This window comes from Camelus bactrianus, chromosome 5 (assembly GCF_048773025.1).
Source record: "Camelus bactrianus isolate YW-2024 breed Bactrian camel chromosome 5, ASM4877302v1, whole genome shotgun sequence".
NCBI lineage: Eukaryota > Metazoa > Chordata > Mammalia > Artiodactyla > Camelidae > Camelus > Camelus bactrianus.
In genome coordinates, this window is record NC_133543.1 from 51,082,261 (window position 1) to 51,099,861 (window position 17,601).

A 17,601-nucleotide genomic window follows, 5' to 3' on the forward strand; every position below is an offset into this window, starting at 1 on the left:
TTATCTTGTATATATGTTTTAGAGAAAAACCTCACTTTCTGGCCAGATTGATCAAATGACACTTTGCTGTTCAAAAGCAATTGAAACTATAAGAAAGATAAGTAAACAATATTACTAGTAATAAAAACATGAAAATTTTACATCAAGAAACCATGATTTCTATATTTTGAGAGTGTAGTTGCGGTGGTATGTAGCAAAGAATATACAATCAGAGAATAAAGTGTGAAAAAGGAAAACTCTTTTGCCATATCACTGTAACAGTACATGCGTTATAGAGAACTCATTGTGTGAAAGTAATTTAACATACAATCAAATGATCCCATCTCCAGGCATCAAGGAGATGTTGACAGGAATGGTTCTGAGACAGAGTGAAAACAGCATAGCCTTTGGCATCCAACAGGTCTGGGTTCAAATCTGGAGCAAGTCTCAATCTCTCTGACTCTCTGTTTCTTCATTTGTAAAATGAGCATATTTATCTTTGGAGGCCATTGTGAAAATAAGTAATCATTTTTATAAAGTACTTGACATATAATATGTGATAAATAGCAATTATTAATATTTATTTTTTTCATTTTTGTCTATGTCAGATAAATACAAGGAGAAAGAGACTAAGTTGCTTATAAAACTATGTACTTTTGTTTTTTAAACTTAACTTCTCAAAGCAATAATCAAGAGCTATTTTCTGCTCATTCTGGCCATGTAAGCTTTCCTATACTTAGCATTTGGAGAACTTTAGGGAACAATAATTTTGTTATACTTCAAAGAAAGAAATGGAAGTGTTCCCTCACTGAAGAGGCAACAATACCATTTTGAATGTATCTGCACATTCAGTGACATCACTGAGCAAATGGACTAGTTATTCATCAAACACAGCCACCATGAAGGGAATTAATCTTGTTGATTCAATCAAAAATGTTAAGTCAGCAATGCAGATGTCAGGATGGTCTCGGTGTATGCTAGGTCTCTGTGTTTGACCAATATATCACCATTTGCAAACTCCTATTCCCATGTGTTAAGAAATTTCTAGGAGACACAGACCATGCCTTCACTGGGGTCGTAGAATCGCTGAATGAGCTGCAGTGCTGTGCTTTTCCCAGCTCCACTGGATCCTACCAGAGCCGTCATTTCCCCTGATTTAACGACCATGCTGAGGTTACTTAAAATCTGCAGAGAAAAGAGAAAAATAATACTCAGATTGTCAGCAATTAGGCTACAGGTTAGGATGCTTTGTGACAACACAGTATGTGTATTTACTTATGCCCTCAAAGCAGTAGCCATGGATATCCAGCAATAACTGGAAAAATTAGCAAACGGTGCCTAGGATGAAGTATAAGCATTCAGTACACTGAGTAATAAACCAATAACTGTAGCCAACAAATAAAATGATGTGCAGTAACACTGTTGAAGTAAATAAACCAGGCCCACTTAGAACAGTATGTTCCAGAATCTAATTTAAAACATTTCTGACATGCCAGAATACCTCAAGGAGACTGTTTCAATTAGTTTAGGGAAGAAAGCCCCTTAGCAGTAAAAGAAGAAGATTTTATTAAAACAAACTATTGGTACTGAGAGTAGACAGTAAGTAAATGTATTTCAACTCAATCAGTATTTGTTGAACAGCTATTATAAGCTGGTTCTGAATAGATACTATAAAGGAAGTTTTAGCCATCCACTCAGAAATCTATACTAAGTACTATCTTGTGATTTACATTTCACAAAGCACTTATATACATGCTATGACATTTAATGTTCATATGTGATATAAAACAGTAATCAGAAACATACTTCATAAACTGGGAGTTCAAGACTTGCAGATACTGACTGGTATATATAAAATAGAGAAACAAGTTTATACTGTATAGCACAGGGAAATATATTCAATATTTGTAGTAGTTTATAGTGAAAATGAATATGAAAATAAATATATGTATATTCATGTATGACTGAAGAATTGTGCTGTATACCAGAAATTGACACAACATTGTAAACTGATTATATCTAAATTAAAAAAAAAGAAAAAATTTATACTTTGGAAATGTTATCAGAATATGTACCTATGTTTAATATATAAGTATATATGTATGATGTACGTATGTATGTATGTATGTATATATATACCTACATTACAGGTGTGTAGTATTAGAATTAAGTTGCATGGGATTGAGTTCTGCAGGGATAACAGAAATATCATTAAAAAACAGTGGCTAACTATGGAAAACAGTATGAAGTTTCCTCAAAAATTAAAAATAGAAATTCCAGCAATTTCATTTCTTTGTATCTACCAGAAGAAAACAGGAAACTAATTTGGAAAGATACTTGCACTCCAATGTTCATTGCTGAATTATTTATAATAGGCAAGACATAAAAGCAACCTAAGTGTCCATCAGTAGATGAACAGATAAAGAAGATGTGGTAGATATATACAATGGAATACTACTTAGCCATAAAAAATTAAATCTTGCCATTTGTGACAATACAGATGACTCTAGAGAGTATTATACTAAGTGAAATAAGTCAGACAGAAAGAAAACTACAGTATGATCTCACTTATATGTGGAATCTAAAAAACAGAACAAACAGACAAAACAAAATTTTAACAGAGAACAAACGGGTGGTTGCCCACAGGGGAAATAAATGAAGGCAATTAAGAGGCACAAATCTGCAGTTATGAAATAAATAAGACATGTGGACAATAAACAGCATAAAGAACATGGTCAATAATATTGTAATAACTTTGGGGACAAATGGTTACTAGATTTACATATTATTGTCACAAAGGAATGTGGTTTGTGGCCTGAGGAATGATAAGACACCTGAGTACGCTTCCAGAGAAACGTGCATCTGTTCTTCTTGCCTGGAAAATGAGTCATGCTTCAGAAAAACAAGTAATCTGTGGCTCTAGAAATGAATCATCAAAGAAGAAAATGCTGTTGTTCCTGGAGAAATGTTTGGCACTTACCTTCACCTCTGGTCTGGAAGGATAGTGGAAGGTCACATTATGGAATTCAATTTCACCCTTAATTCGATCCAACTTGTAACCGTCTTCTGACATGCAGTCAATGAGGGGTTTCTGGAGTGAAACATAAAAGGGCTATCTATAGCAACAACACTTACACACATTTACTATCCATCTTGGTTTGAATTTACTCATAAAACAGAACCACCACCAAGTAAAACACTGCAGTGATATGCTAAAGGTAAGTTGCTTCCACATTAAATATGTATCAATAATAGCAATAATCTCACTACCATTTATTTAGAAATTAATGAGATACTATATAATAGTATTAATATATTACATTTACATGTATAACCAACCTTACATAACTAGTATATAATTAATTATAAATAAAAACATGTCAATTAGCATATAATTGATATAAAATATTATGTTAATTTACTTTTTATTGTATATTACTATGATATATTATCACATAATGACAATATAATAATATATAGTACTGATCTATAATTAGTATATTAGAATATAATATGTTGGTATCATTATGGATTATTATAATATTGAGATACCATGGAAGACAAAGTACAAAGTGTTTCACTGTGCTTTTTTCATGTACATAACTGTCACTGTAACCTAACTAGATAGGTGCTATGTGTATTTGTTCATATGAGGAGGCAGAGGAGTCTCAAGAGGTTAAGTATGTTGCCTAAGGTCACGCAACTAGTCAGTGAGGCCAGGGTCCAAGAGTTCCCTATATTTGAGTATCTACTGTAGATGACGATTGAAACTAATTGAATACCCTCATGTGGTGCTTCAAATACTAACAACTTTCAGCTAGTACGCTGAAGTTCGCCTCCATGGCTGTTAGCAGCGGGCCTAATTTAGAACTGAACCACACTAGGTAATCAGACAAGCGTGAGGGTCACCTGCCGCTACCAGAATGCTCCAGAATCACCTTCTACCCTCTCCCACACTAGTGAGAGAACTTCATCGTATCTTTATTTAGGGCTACAGTGTCATCTAATTCCTTCTTCTGTAGTCTCTAGTAAAGATAATAAAATCCTTTCTAAATGCCTTAATTTTTAGTAATAGCTTCAGGGGCCTTTTGGACTCACTTTACTTGAGCATATCAACAACCCTAAGAATGAGGCAGAATTTGAATGGCTCAACACATCTGTGTGGTTTTCAATAGTCTCTTTATACACTAATAAATAAAACCCCAAAATATAAAACAGAATGATGAGGAGTTTCCTCAGGCAGGTTATATGTCTCATAACTACTTAGTATTCAGGGACTCACAGAGCACCTCTGGATTTCCAGGGCTTCTGACTCAGCCCAGGGCATTTTTTCAGTGAGGAACAACATACTGCCACCTTCTTCCTTGTGTTCTTGGATTTTGACTTTTCTAGCTTGACCTTCAAAGTGCTTCAACAGATTAACCAGGAAAATGCTAGCCAAGCTACCAGGGTCCTTTACAAACTTACAAAGACTTTCTGTCATTTAGAAGTTAATCTAATCTTATGAACTTGGCCTTAAAGTCCTACATGATCTGGCCCTTTCCCATCCCTCCAGCCTGTCTCTGGCTCACTCTGCTCAGTCACACTGACTTGGTGTGCACAGTTTTAGTTCCCTGCACTCACCATGATCTTTTCCAACCTGGGAGTCTCACCCATGAATACCCTCCTCCTTCTCACCTCCCAGGCATCACTCCTCTCCCAAGTCCCCCTTTGCATGGCTGACTCACTCACTTCCTTTGGTTCTAAGCTCAGCTACTACCTCCTCAGTAACGGTGTCACCATCACTAAATCTAAAGGCTCCTTCCCCACCCCAACCACTAACACACTGACCTATTTTATTTCGTTCATTGTACTTAACACAGTCTAACATTGTCTTATCTTTGCATGTGCCTGCCTCTTTGCTGCCTATTTCCCATATGACACGAGAGCAGGGGCTTTATTTGTTCTATTTCACTCTTGCATTCACAACTCAGAATGGGGTGTGACTCTTGACAGCACTTATAAAGTATGGCTGAATTAAGGGCATTGAGATAGTCCTTCCTACTTTGTAACACTGAGGATAAACTCCTCACAAGTTCATTCCTCTCCCCATGCCCAACCCGCTAATGGCCTTTACTTTTGTCCTTTACATACCCGGTCTATTGTCTCAAAAATGCTGGTGGCTGCTGCTCGCCCCGCAGCAAAGGCTTCCAAACAGGAAGATGCATTGCCAAGATTTAAAGCTCCTACTATGACACTGAGGAAAATCTGAAACAAAAAGAGAGATCCACAGTTTTCATGTGTTCTTGTCAATTTCTAAAGTGCTTGCTGTCACTTGGGCTAATCCATGTAAACTCAAAAGATTTCTCAGAAATATTCTTCTGTGGAAGGCTGAAAGCTAAATAGCTCTTTGGAAACACTGGGAATAGTTTTTGTTTTGTAAAGTATCTCCAATTTTTCTGCTCTTATGATTTAAAAGACTACGCTATTTTTGACTGAGCATCATTAGTCTACAAAGAAGAGCACGTTTTTAAATGAGTAAGAGGTCTAAGCAAGGCAGCAAATGGAAACTAAGTGGGTTAGAGTAGTGAGAGGAAAATCTGATTCCTTACATAAACATCCTTATAATGGTTTTCTGCTTAAGGGGTTGCTGAAACAATAAGGCACTATGATTAGTTTGATTGACCTAGAGATTGGTACATGCAAAACAGACCTACTACTAGTGCTATATTACTGCTAACTAGTGTAGTTATTAGGATAACCACTGCTATACAACTACTTGCAATAATAATAAGGTATGTTTCTAAGTGCTTTACCTGTATTATTTCATTTAATCCTTATAACGGAAGAGGAAACAGAGGTGGAGGCTGCCTAACTTGCCCAATGTCACAACATGCATTAAGTGGTAGAGCAGGAATTGAACCCAAGCTCTAAACTGACATTTTGTCCAGTTCCCAGGCTCATTTGCTGCTGCAGCACACAGTGGAGTGGCCAGGTTCCTGTGCAGAGCTGAGGAAGCTGTCCTTTGACTCACTAACCTGTCATCTCATTGAGTAAGGGGAAGGCTACCTGATCACCACCAGACGTTCCTACCCAACAGCACTGTTTTTATCAGTGCTGTTTATAAAGGAAGAAGCAAAGTGGCAATTCCTCATGTTGGCTTCTAGGAGGAGCATAAGACTTTCTCTCCACCCTTTCAACCAAAGGATGAGTGTTAGTCCCGTGACTCACATGGACGCTGTTTCATTGACCACTGAGGACTGGAGTTATTTGCTGAGTTAAAACAAAGGTTAGCTCCTGCATGACTATCATCTTTTTCAGGTCATCAAATGATCCTAGTCTGCAGTGGTTTCCATGAGCTGGTTTCTTCCCACTGATTATATCCCATCAGGGCAAAATACCCCCGAGTCCCTCTCTGTTCCTTCCTTCCTTTCTTATGGTTGGACCATGGGGCTTCTCAGAGCCTGTCAGCCATCTCCTCCCTCTCCAGTAACCTCTCTATTCTATAGGTCAGGATACAGTGGGCCCCCTCTTCCCTTCTCCTTGAATTCCCTACTCTATGCAAGGGGACATTCTCTCTTCATCTGTCTTTCTTGTTCCTTTTCCATAGTTATGGCAGATACTTCCTCCCATAGGCGGATTGTGTAATCTCTCAAGCCCCAATTTCTTTATCTGTAGCACAGGGATAATGACTGCATGTAACTCATGGGATTGTTATGAGGATCAAATGAGATAATGGGTGCAAAGGTGATTAATCCAATACCAGCCACCTAAATAATAGTGATGATGATGATGATGAAAGAAGTGATTCCACACTTAGGAAGTACTAAGGTGGACAGACAGAATGGTACTTGTGGTCTAATTTGTGTTAAGACTACCTTCATCAGAGGTCTTCCTACCTGAGCAAAGGAAGCCTTCCACACATCCTAGATTAGGGGTCGGTAAACATTTGCTGTAAAGGGCCAGATAGTAAAGATTTTAGGCTTTTAGGCCATATGGGCTCTGAAGCAATTACTCAGTTCAGTTCCTTGACTACATAGTACAAAAGCAGTCATAGACAACAGTAAACAAATGACTGTGGTGTGTTCCAATAAAACTTTATTCATAAAAATGGGCCACAAGCTGGATTTGGCTTGCAGGCCATAGTTTGTTAACCCCTGGTCTAGATTCTAGACTGACTCACTAGTCGCCCAAACTGAGGTTTGGGGGTCAAACCCTTGCTCAGCCTGGCTTTACGGGTATTACCTCAAATGAACATCTCTCTCCGGATTCTTAGGGGAAGAGTGGGTGCGGCAGAGGCACACACTTAACACCACCACAGTAGCTAGCATACATAGACCATCATTTCTCACCCCAAATATCACACTTTTTGGCCCTGTGGACAGTAGTGTGGGAAGAGGGAGGGCAAGAGAGACCTCAGGGGAACAGTTTATCTGTGGGTGTTCCATGCTGGAGAAAAGGAGATCTATGGGCCCTTGGAAGATGGATCCAGAAGCAGGAAAACGGTGGTTAATGGGTCAGGCCCCAGAATCACAGAGACTTGAGTTCAAATCCCTTTGTGTGCTACTTGGCACATATTTCTCAACCTCATGGCTCCATTTCATTTGGAAGTGGTACCATAACAGCATCATTCACAGAATGAACTTGTGAATATTGCACATGGTAATTATATTCAATGCTTCACTCAGCGCTTGACGCCTCGTACACACTGGATAATGTTCCTCTCTATTACTGCCCTTACTTTTTCATTACTGCATCCTGAAACTTAAGAAGGGTATGAAAGAACATCCTTCTGCACCATTTTGTTCCCTTTCATCTTTTTTCCTAAATGATCACAGAGTGTATTTTTTGTCCATGTACAAGCGATACTAATTACAGTCATTTATGTGAACTACTTACCATTATGCCCAATTACCCGGCCGCCAATAATGATTTTGTGCATCACAAAATGTATTAGATTAACCTAATTGTTAATTAGCTTAGTGGATTAAAAACACTCAGCTCATGCAAACTCAGCTTTCACAGTTTGCTGCTCACAGCCAAAAACTGAGTGCATGCACAAGAGAAAGAGAGAGAAGGAAGGAGAGAAAGAAACAAAGGGAATTATCACCAATGATCATGCTGTTAAAGGATGTCTCTCGTCTTCCCAAAGAAAAATTTCTTAAGGTGTAAGTGGAGGCTTGCAAGGAGTAAGGGGTGAGGTTAGTAATCGATGATTAAAATGTCAGAGAACATAGTATGCCACGTCTGTGCTTAGTAAGTACTCAAGAAATATCAGTTGAGAGAAGGAATTATTTACAGAAGGTATAGAGTAGCCCACAATCCAATGGGCAAGAAACTTGAAGGTGAGAGCTTGTTACATGAGTTAAACAAGGATTCCATTAGACCAAGGTGGCTTTAATGCCTTAGCAGCCTGCATAAACAAACCAAAAGCTGAGCCTGAATGCCTCAAGGTCAAGAAATCAAAATCTAAGGACAGCTGATCATGAACAGACAATTAGGCTTTCCCAAATAAGGCAACTGCTTAAGCTATAGCCAGTCAAATAATTCCCTGGCTTTGTTTCTACCTCATTCCTTCTAACCACCTCTGGCTTGGTGTCCCAACTGGAATTATTTTTGCTCAGATAAACTCCTAAAAATTTTAATATGCCTCAGTTTATCTTTTAATAGAAACAAAATTGGATTTTTGCTAGAGACAGTTACCAAGGGTTTTTTTTTTTAATTCAGTGGTTCCAACTGCAATTGTGTATTATTTCATTTTAAATTTACCAGTTCATTTTTCCCTCTAAACTGTTATTTGTGCACACTTCTGTACTCTCCTTGCAGGCAAGGAATCAAAGGAAGGATGTCTCTTCTCAAAGCATGTCTTTCTGCAGAACAAGCAAATACAAGCAGCTGAAACCCACGTTAACTACTGGTGTCTTTAATTTGGTAAAGCTGAAATTTCTTAAGATTCACTAGATCAATATAGACAAAGGACTTTATAGTCAGACTTTAGACCTGCAATACTTTCACTGGCTTTTCAAATGTGCAAAGCTACATAAAAGTTATTAAGAAAGTGGTTAAATTACAATAATGGTAACACTTTCCATCTATACTATCCCTTAAAGTTTATAAAACACTTCAATGTGTATTATATTTAATTTTTTAAACGAAGTTCAAGTGATGTCAGCTGTTTATCTTTCAAAAAAGAGCTGAATTTTTAAAAGTCATTCTTAGTGTATTATCATGCCTCTTAATGAAATAAAGTCAATGGCTTAGAATGATTATGGCTTGACTTCTAATAATCATTTTTATTTGCAAATGAAATTTCTATTCCATTTTCCCTGGAAATGTATTTCTATCAAAGCAGCACATCTCTAATTGTAGGCTTCCAACTAGCAAATTTCTGGTATACAAGACTTTGGTATTTTGCATTGTTTAACTGGTGTCTGTCCTACCTAGAATCTGGAGCCAAAATATTTTATTTAAAGATCTTATATGAAATGGCTACCATGCTTTTTTAGTTAATATGTAAAACTGAATAATTAATAGACCGAATGAAACAAATATTTCATGTTTTACTTCCCTGACCTCACGGAGCTTGCTGTGTGAGGGTGGGAAGGGATGGGAACCAATGTAAATAAATGCAAGTGTTCAGTTTCATTCAAGGGCTCAGGAGGAAAAGTTCAGCAAGCCATGCAAGAGAATAAAAGATTGGATGGGCACAGATAGCGTGACTGGGAAAGTGCTGTCCAGCTGAGAATCTGAATAATGACAAGAATCCAGCTGTAATGTCAGGGGCCATACGCTAAGGGGGAAAGGTCTGAGGATCATGAGCAGGAGGAAGAGCTTTCTCTGACCCCAGCCACTCCTGGGTACCCTGCCATTCCCTGTCAAGATCCCTGTCCCTCTGTGGCATGTAAAACCATTCGTCATTATGCAGCTACGTGAATATTTAACCATTGCTCATCTTCCCCATTACTGTAAATTCCATGAGGGCAAAGATCCCGTTTCTTTTGCTCACTATTGAATCCTCTGCACTTTGTATGAGTCTGGCACATAGTAGATGCTCAATAATTAATTCCTGAAAGAACTAAAAGGATACTGAAAATTAAAGTGGCAAAGGCACTAGCGATAGCTCGGCTATAGTGCAAGTGAGAAATGTTTGCATCACCTGTTCAGTTGAGGATATTACTGACTTGGTATTTTAGTAACTCATTTTGTTTCACAAACAGGTCCATGAGCACCTGTCTTGTGCTATCAGTAGGTTCAACCACGTAAGCTGTTAATTTTTAGTTGAGAGATCCCTGACTTTCCATTTTCATGGCATATCATTAGCTTTTGGACTCAGTCAGAAAAATCATTGTTTTACAGCTATAAATCTTCCATTGACTGGAAAGCATTAAATCGTGAGTCTCATCAACTCAAATGCTCAGCATCCCTTTAGTATAAAAGGCACGCGTATTGCTTGTTTCTGCAGATGGACTCCATCAAATCCTTGATGATTTCCTCCCTCAGACACTAACAGAATAAACAAAATGCCTTAACAGTGGACTTTCCTGAGATACCAGCAGGAAATATCATGTCTTCGTCATCAAGATAAAGTACCTGGACGAGGGTCCCTGCTGTATATTCTCCGTCATCCAGGACGAGTTTGGAGCCGTACCAGAAGGCCAGTGCGTAACACAAGAAGATGAGACACCACATGAATCCAGTAAAGAATCCCATCACTATCCCTTTTCTAATTCCCCAACGCTGGGCGAACACAAGATTTTTCTCATACCTGTGAAGAGAAAAATGTGAGTCTATTTCAGCAACAGCAGCAGCAGCTCAAGTTAGAATGTTTAAAACAGGCCACAAGCAGTGGTTTTAGACAATGACTATAAAATCACAGAATAGCTTTAGGGGAAAAAACAATTACTCCAGGGTAGTGACTTAAAATTTATTTCAACCCAACAATGAGAAGTGTGGAAGGGATGACACCTAACAAAGTCTCACTGATTACATCTTGGATGAGGACAGTGCTGGTAAACTTTGCCCCAAGAGAAAAGAATTTTCAACACAAATGTTTGAACATGAGGTCTCTAGTACCATTTGTGTTTGAGTTGTTTTATTAAGTCACGTGACATGAAAGATAATATCTTTCATAGTGGAGGAAATATGCTATCGAAATCTTTTTCATGAGAAATAAGGTAACCACTTCACAAACCAAAAGTAGCAAAAGGGGTAAAAAGGAAAAGAGGATAATTTGAGATTGTAAATCCTATTCCCTTTCTCATTTGGTGAATTTGGTAGCAATTGAGAATGACATCATACTAGATCTACAACATATAAAATAAGAGTTTAATTAAATTGGTGGTTATTTTATAAAATCAGTACCTGGCATCTGATAAGCACTCAATAAATACTCAATAAATAGAAAAATAAACAAAATCAAGTTTTTAACACCTGTGTTGTTTTGGTCATTTAGGTTTCAATTTTCATGAACAGTTCATCTCCTAGAATGATGGTCTATACTGTATCAAAGCTCAATATTGTTCAATTCAGTAGAAATCCTAACAGACTTAAAAAGAGCACATAGTACAGTAGCTGAATAAAACATGTTGAATATAAAAAGTGTCCAATAAAAATGTGTGGAATTATATTTTAGATCATATAGGCTTTTCCTCTCTGGGAGCAGACAACGTTAGGACTGGTATGAGGCATCGTGTGTGTACATACACACCACAGGAGTTTGAAGTAAGTATCTAAACTAAGATAGCTTTCTAAAGACCACTAACTATACCATCTTCAAAAACACATAGCTAAAGGCTTGGGAGTTCTCGTAAGTACTTTGCCCAATCTAATGACTTCACTTAGCTACCTCTTGAACAAAAGCTTTCCCAGGGCACCATAGCAAGGTGAGTTAGCTATTTTATACCAAATGGGAAGGTTCAGGGTAGTATGTGGATCAACGAAATTCAGGAAAGTGGCAGACATCTCAATTAACCAACCTTTCCACCTCTCTTTTCTCCCCACCAAAAGCAGCCACTGTTCGGATGGATGAAATGACTTCATCAGCCACTGAGCCTGCCTTGGCATAGGCCTTCAACTCGTAGTCGGTGAACTTGGAGACACTCTAAAACCCAAAGGAAGAGAGTACAATGTGAAGACCAGGTAAAGAGGTAAGTCAGCCTGTCACTCAGTGACTCATTTAGCAGAGTAAACACATGGCATGGTTTAATCCAATACTAGATTCTCACTGCAGCGGCCGTTTACCAAGGAAAGAATTTAGTCCAACTCTGATCTGTGTTAAGCCTCACACGTGGTTGTTTGGTTGCTGATACGTCAAAATGACTCCATTAAAAGTCTGCCTCAAAAAAACTCTCAGCATAAGTCCCAAACAGGGTACTCTGCGTGACCACAGTGTTACAGTCACCATATTAATGAAGTTTTCAAGTCAAACCACATCACATTTCATTGCTATTGGCCAAAGGCCATGTCACACTTTACAAACACCAGACGCAGAGACTGGAGACCTGGGCGGCATCATATTGCTTAGAATCTAGAGTAGAGAGAGGTTCTGAGCACACAAAGACATGATGTTGCTGAGGTGAGTCCACGGGAGAAAGATTCAGATAAAAAATTTCACCATTTTGGCCCCACTGAAGTAGGGGCTCAACTAAGTAGCTCTGCTTGTTGCAAAAGGAAATAAAAAGGCCTTGCACTTAAAATTAAACTTACTACTTTTTCTAAAATTGGACTTGGATTGAGTCCTAGTTAGAATCAGCCATCAAAGAATTTCCTGGCACAGATTAAGAAACAAGAAGGGGAAAAAGCAAATGTAAAAGAGTAACTAACTCAGCAACCTAAAAATATATATAGTCCCCAGACTAGGGGACTTTATCACCCAAGTTTTCCCAAACTTTTAGCAGCAAAACTCTTCCCAAACCAAATCTCAGACAGAATTCTAACATGCAAAATAAGTAAAAGTAGTATTTTATTACAATATATTTCACAAGTCCACATTTGATATAATTTGTGAATTGAAAAGGCAGCAATAAAGGGAAGTTAAACTATTTCAATTGACATTAAAATTTGAATTTGAGTGGTATGGAGACACTGCACTTTTTACCACCATCCTCTTCTAATTTATTTTTGAAATATGCACAGGTAGCATAGTAATAAGAAAATTAAGTAGTTGCAAATGTTATCAGTTTGTATTGTAACTGCACATTAAAGAATCTCTAGGTACTTCAAGTAAATTGATACAGGAGCTTAAAAGATGCAGACTGGGAAATATCTAACAATTGCTCCTGTTTCTCATTGTAAATATAAAGGTCAGAGAAAGGCATACACAATGCATGGTAACTTCTAGCATGTCAACTATTGCCCCTACACCTTTTTTTGTCCTGCTTTCGAATTCAGCCTAGTGAAATTGCTCCTATTATTTGACACAAACATGCACAGACCTGAATTCAAGAAGAAACCAGTGCCAGAAATACAACATTCCAAATTGATGACACATTTACAAGTTGAAATATGGTCACTGAGGCAGCAAGAGAAACTGCCTGTTTAAAACCAAGTTAACCAGGCTATGGTTTAGTCTCCAACATGTTAACATATGACATATGATCCATTTGAGTATGAATATTAATTTATCATGGGTTTGAACAAATTGAATGTATTTGGGGGGAAAAAACCTGAATCAAATGTTTGCAGAATCCCCAAAGACCCTCTGCAGAAGTTGAGGCTTCCCTGGAGTGCAGCTGGAAAGCATTTGGTAGGAAAGACTGTTGTAAAGTTTGCATGATATGGTGGATTGGGAAAAAAATAAAAGCTAGTATCTCTTTAGCAATTAATTCTAGGCCTGATGCTGTGCTAAGTGCATTACATGGGTAATACCCTAAGAATCATCACAATGAGGCTGGGGGATATTATCCTTATTTCAAAGATGAGGAAACTGAAGTTTTGACAGGTTAAACATATCTCTCTTGAGCCAGGTGGTAAAGCCAGATGGTGACCTAGTTAAGTAGAATGAGCTCTTTGTTGTCACTCTGTATTACCTGGGAAACATTTGAGTAATATAGCCAGTGGATTGTTAGAGAATATTTTGCTAGAAAATACCATCATGGAGATTGGTACCTGTTGCTCAGTGATGTGAATGTATGTACAGCTTTTCACTTAAATTCTATTCTCGTTTACAGCAAATTATTAGCATGCCTGCTATCTAATGCGGCTGCTCTAAAAGTAAGATAGGATAATTTCTCAATCCTTGGGAGTGTTTTTTTTTTAACTGGGATGACCCCAAATTCCTACTCCTACTTTTTCTTGGCCTGCGTAACTGAAGAATGGGGTCTGTGACTGAGATAACTCTCTGAATGGGTCACATACACCTCTCTCTGAAACTGATCAGATGGAATGGAGAACACAGTGTGACTGCAGAAATCTCTTTTGTGTGCTTGTTACTGATCTGGGTGTATTTGCTGGGCCTCTCTGAGGGCAGCTTCTGAGTTTGAGAAATGTGGGAAGCCGTAGGTGTACTGGAGGAGCTGGAGTCAGGCTTCCTGGGGTTTGAATCCTGTCACTCACTAGCTGTGCAGTCCCAGACAAGTCCCTTTACCTCTCTGAGCCTCCACTTCTTATATTTTAAATGGCATTAATACTTCATAAGATTGTGTAAAGATTAGAGATCATGTATATGAAGTGTCTGGCAAAAGAGTAAATGTTTAATTAATATAGTTGTTGTTAATAATACAATAATATTTATGTTATTATAATATCATTAATCTATGGAATGTTATTTGATACTAAGTAATAATCAAACAAAACAAATCTCAAAATTGTGATAATGGTGTTAACTAAACACACTCAGAAGGGACTCAAGTGTCACATTTTGGGCTGTTTCTCAGTGCAAATGTCTTCCCACGGAGAGAAGTGAGAAGTCATTCTTACCAGACCAATGATGGCTGCTCCAATCCCAATGAGAGGGCTGACCGAGATAATAACCAAGCTCAGTTTCCAGCCCTGGTAAAATCCCAGCAGGAACCCACAGATGCTCGTAGTCATGCGCTGAATGAAAATAGCCATTTGGTCGGCAATGGCATCATTGATTTTGTTAATATCACTAGAAACAAAAGAGGCTTTGATCACCCAAACTGAATTTGGTCAATTCAAATATCTTGCTGAGAAAGTTCAATCTTTCCTTTCAAAACATTCCCATTTCTGTACCCCACTGCCCTTCGGAAACATGACAGCCTCTGACATCTTGGAAAATTCACTGCAGCTTGGGATGTCATCAAGCCTCTCCCCTCGTAGCCAAGGGAGTCCTTCATCCAGTTTCCCCAACTGGTGTTCACTGAACATTGGCAAAGACTTTTGGAAACCATCTTATTTGTCTCTGTCTTTCTTATAGCTAATATCCTTGGTCTGTCCTAAAGGGCCTTTCTTTCCTTTATACCTACTAAATCTTTCCAGCCTCCAGGTTCTACTCATATATCACCTATTTCATAAAAACTTATATAATGCCCCGGGAAGGAATAATATTTTCCTCCCTGTTTCCATAACAAGGTAACACATCTGTATACATGCGTATATGTATGTGTATGTATACATAATTATTGCTTTCTGCTTACAGGCACAATAGAATAGTGGTTAACAGCACAGGCTCTGGAGCCAGACTCTGAATTTAAACACAAGCCCTTCTTTGGCAAGTTACTTAACCTTTCTGTGCCTCAGTTTCCTTGTCTGTAAAATGGGAATCATGACAGACCCTATCTCAATAGGTAGAAATGAGGAAAAGTTAATAAAGTATGTAGAACAGTGCTTAGCATATAGTAAGCAATCAATGCATGTTAGCTCTAATTATTTTTAAATACTTTATTTTCCTTTCTAAAAAATTTATTTATTTATTATTAGTAGTAGTATTTTTAGTGGAGGTACTGGGGACTGAACCCAGGACTTCGTGTGCTAAGCACATATGCTACCACGGAGCTATTACCCCCTTCCAGCTCTGATTATTTGCTTGCACCTTTTATCCATCCTACTAGGCTGTAAGTTCCTTGAGATGAGGAGTTCAGTGGTTTATCTTTATGCCTTGCATAGAGTAAGTGCTCCAGAGTATTGATTGATAATAATTATATTAAATTCATATTCCTGGGAACATTCCCATAATCTCTTGTCCACATGGAGTAAACAGAGCTTAAACAGGGCTTAAACAGAGCTTGGGACTTGACAACAAAAAAAGGACCTCAGACACTACCCAGAGATCACACAAGTGTATTCTAACAAGGGTAAGCATCAGTTCAAATCCATAGTAAGTAAGGGAAGAATGAGCGCTGGAATCGAGGGGTCCCACCCACATTCGGTCTGCTTTTATCTTTACTACACTACACACTAGCTGTCTTTCATAGGAACTCAGAGTTTTATTTACTAGGTTCCACTGGTTTTAATTACTCAGGCAGGGCTCATTCAGAGATTATGGGGTGGTGGGGGGAGGTGCTTTTAATGACCCAAACTAGTATTTAAGTGTAAACTAGACTTAAATCTAGTTTTCAGTTTGAACCTTTCTCAAATTGTTTTGAATTTGTTTTTGTTTTTATATGCAGAAATTACCTCAACAGACAAAGCAAGATAATTCAAATTGTACTGTTTTCCTTATCGGTACATAGATTGTGACATCCCTCAATTTCTCCTTTTCAGGCCAAATAACCCAACTTCTTTTAAACTCTCCTCTATAATACTTCATTTCTAATATTTTAATCAAGGTCTGCAAACCAAATTGTAGTATCCTGGCTTTCACGTTTTAATGATCATACTTGAAAAAGCATCACCTACAAAAAAACAACGATGCTACTAATAAAAGCCCAACTTAAGAGAGAAAATGCATCAAAAATAACTGAAAATATGTTTCTGATTGTTATTTAATTTAGAAACAAAAGTTTCATTAACAACCACAAAAAAACCACATACATTAAAATGTCCTACCCACCACTTACTCAGAAAATCTTGTGTTCAGCTCTCCCACTGAATTGCAGTCGAACCATCCTATTTCCATTCTCATTATGCTCCTAAAGTAAAACTTTCTCATTTTCTGTATCTGACGAGCTGCAGCAATTACCCAAAAGCATATCTAGAAATGGAGTAAGGAATGTTTAGCATTGTGATAAAAATAGTCATTAATTCTTTCTCTTTTCAGAAGAAAATGCTTTCAGTATAACAGTTGAGAAAAGGAAGAAAGTAATTCACAACATGCCTCTTCTTGGGAACTAAGGTGTGAGCTCTGATATCTGCTGCTCACAGTGGAGGTGAGTGAAACCCCCGTGAACAGGGGAGCCAGAAACTTGGCTTTGAATCCAGCGCTGCCTCTTTCAGAGTTAACCTGATTAAGCTTCACGTTCCTCGTGTGTAAAAGTAAGCTCATCACACCAAATATGAATCACTGCTCTTAAATCACTATTTTTGCACACCACTTCTGAATAATTTTTCCCGAGAGACCTGCCAACAAGCATTTAGGCATAGTTTTCAGGCGGTCAGACAATGGCTTTCCCTCATGTCCCCCTGAAATAGAACTGTAGTCCTTGTGGCTTCTGAATAACTTTAAGGTTAAAGAGCACACTTTACATTTCATTGTCATGTCTCTGAATTCAGATGTTGATCTGAGAATAACATGGAGGCGTCACT

At 38.0% G+C, this 17,601-nt stretch overlaps 1 protein-coding gene across 1 annotated transcript in view; it reads right to left on the reverse strand.

The window, feature by feature from the left end:
• The window catches only part of ABCB11 (ATP binding cassette subfamily B member 11), a 73,467-nt gene that overhangs the window by 34,604 nt on the left and 21,262 nt on the right, over positions 1–17,601 (reverse strand). The window contains exons 7-13 of the mRNA XM_010971427.3: positions 16,917–17,050; positions 14,875–15,046; positions 11,934–12,058; positions 10,549–10,723; positions 5,113–5,226; positions 2,960–3,070; positions 1,039–1,164 (exon numbers count right to left, since the gene is read on the reverse strand). Of these exons, the coding sequence (XP_010969729.2) occupies positions 1,039–1,164; positions 2,960–3,070; positions 5,113–5,226; positions 10,549–10,723; positions 11,934–12,058; positions 14,875–15,046; positions 16,917–17,050 (957 nt within the window). The remainder of the gene's footprint in view (positions 1–1,038; positions 1,165–2,959; positions 3,071–5,112; positions 5,227–10,548; positions 10,724–11,933; positions 12,059–14,874; positions 15,047–16,916; positions 17,051–17,601) is intronic.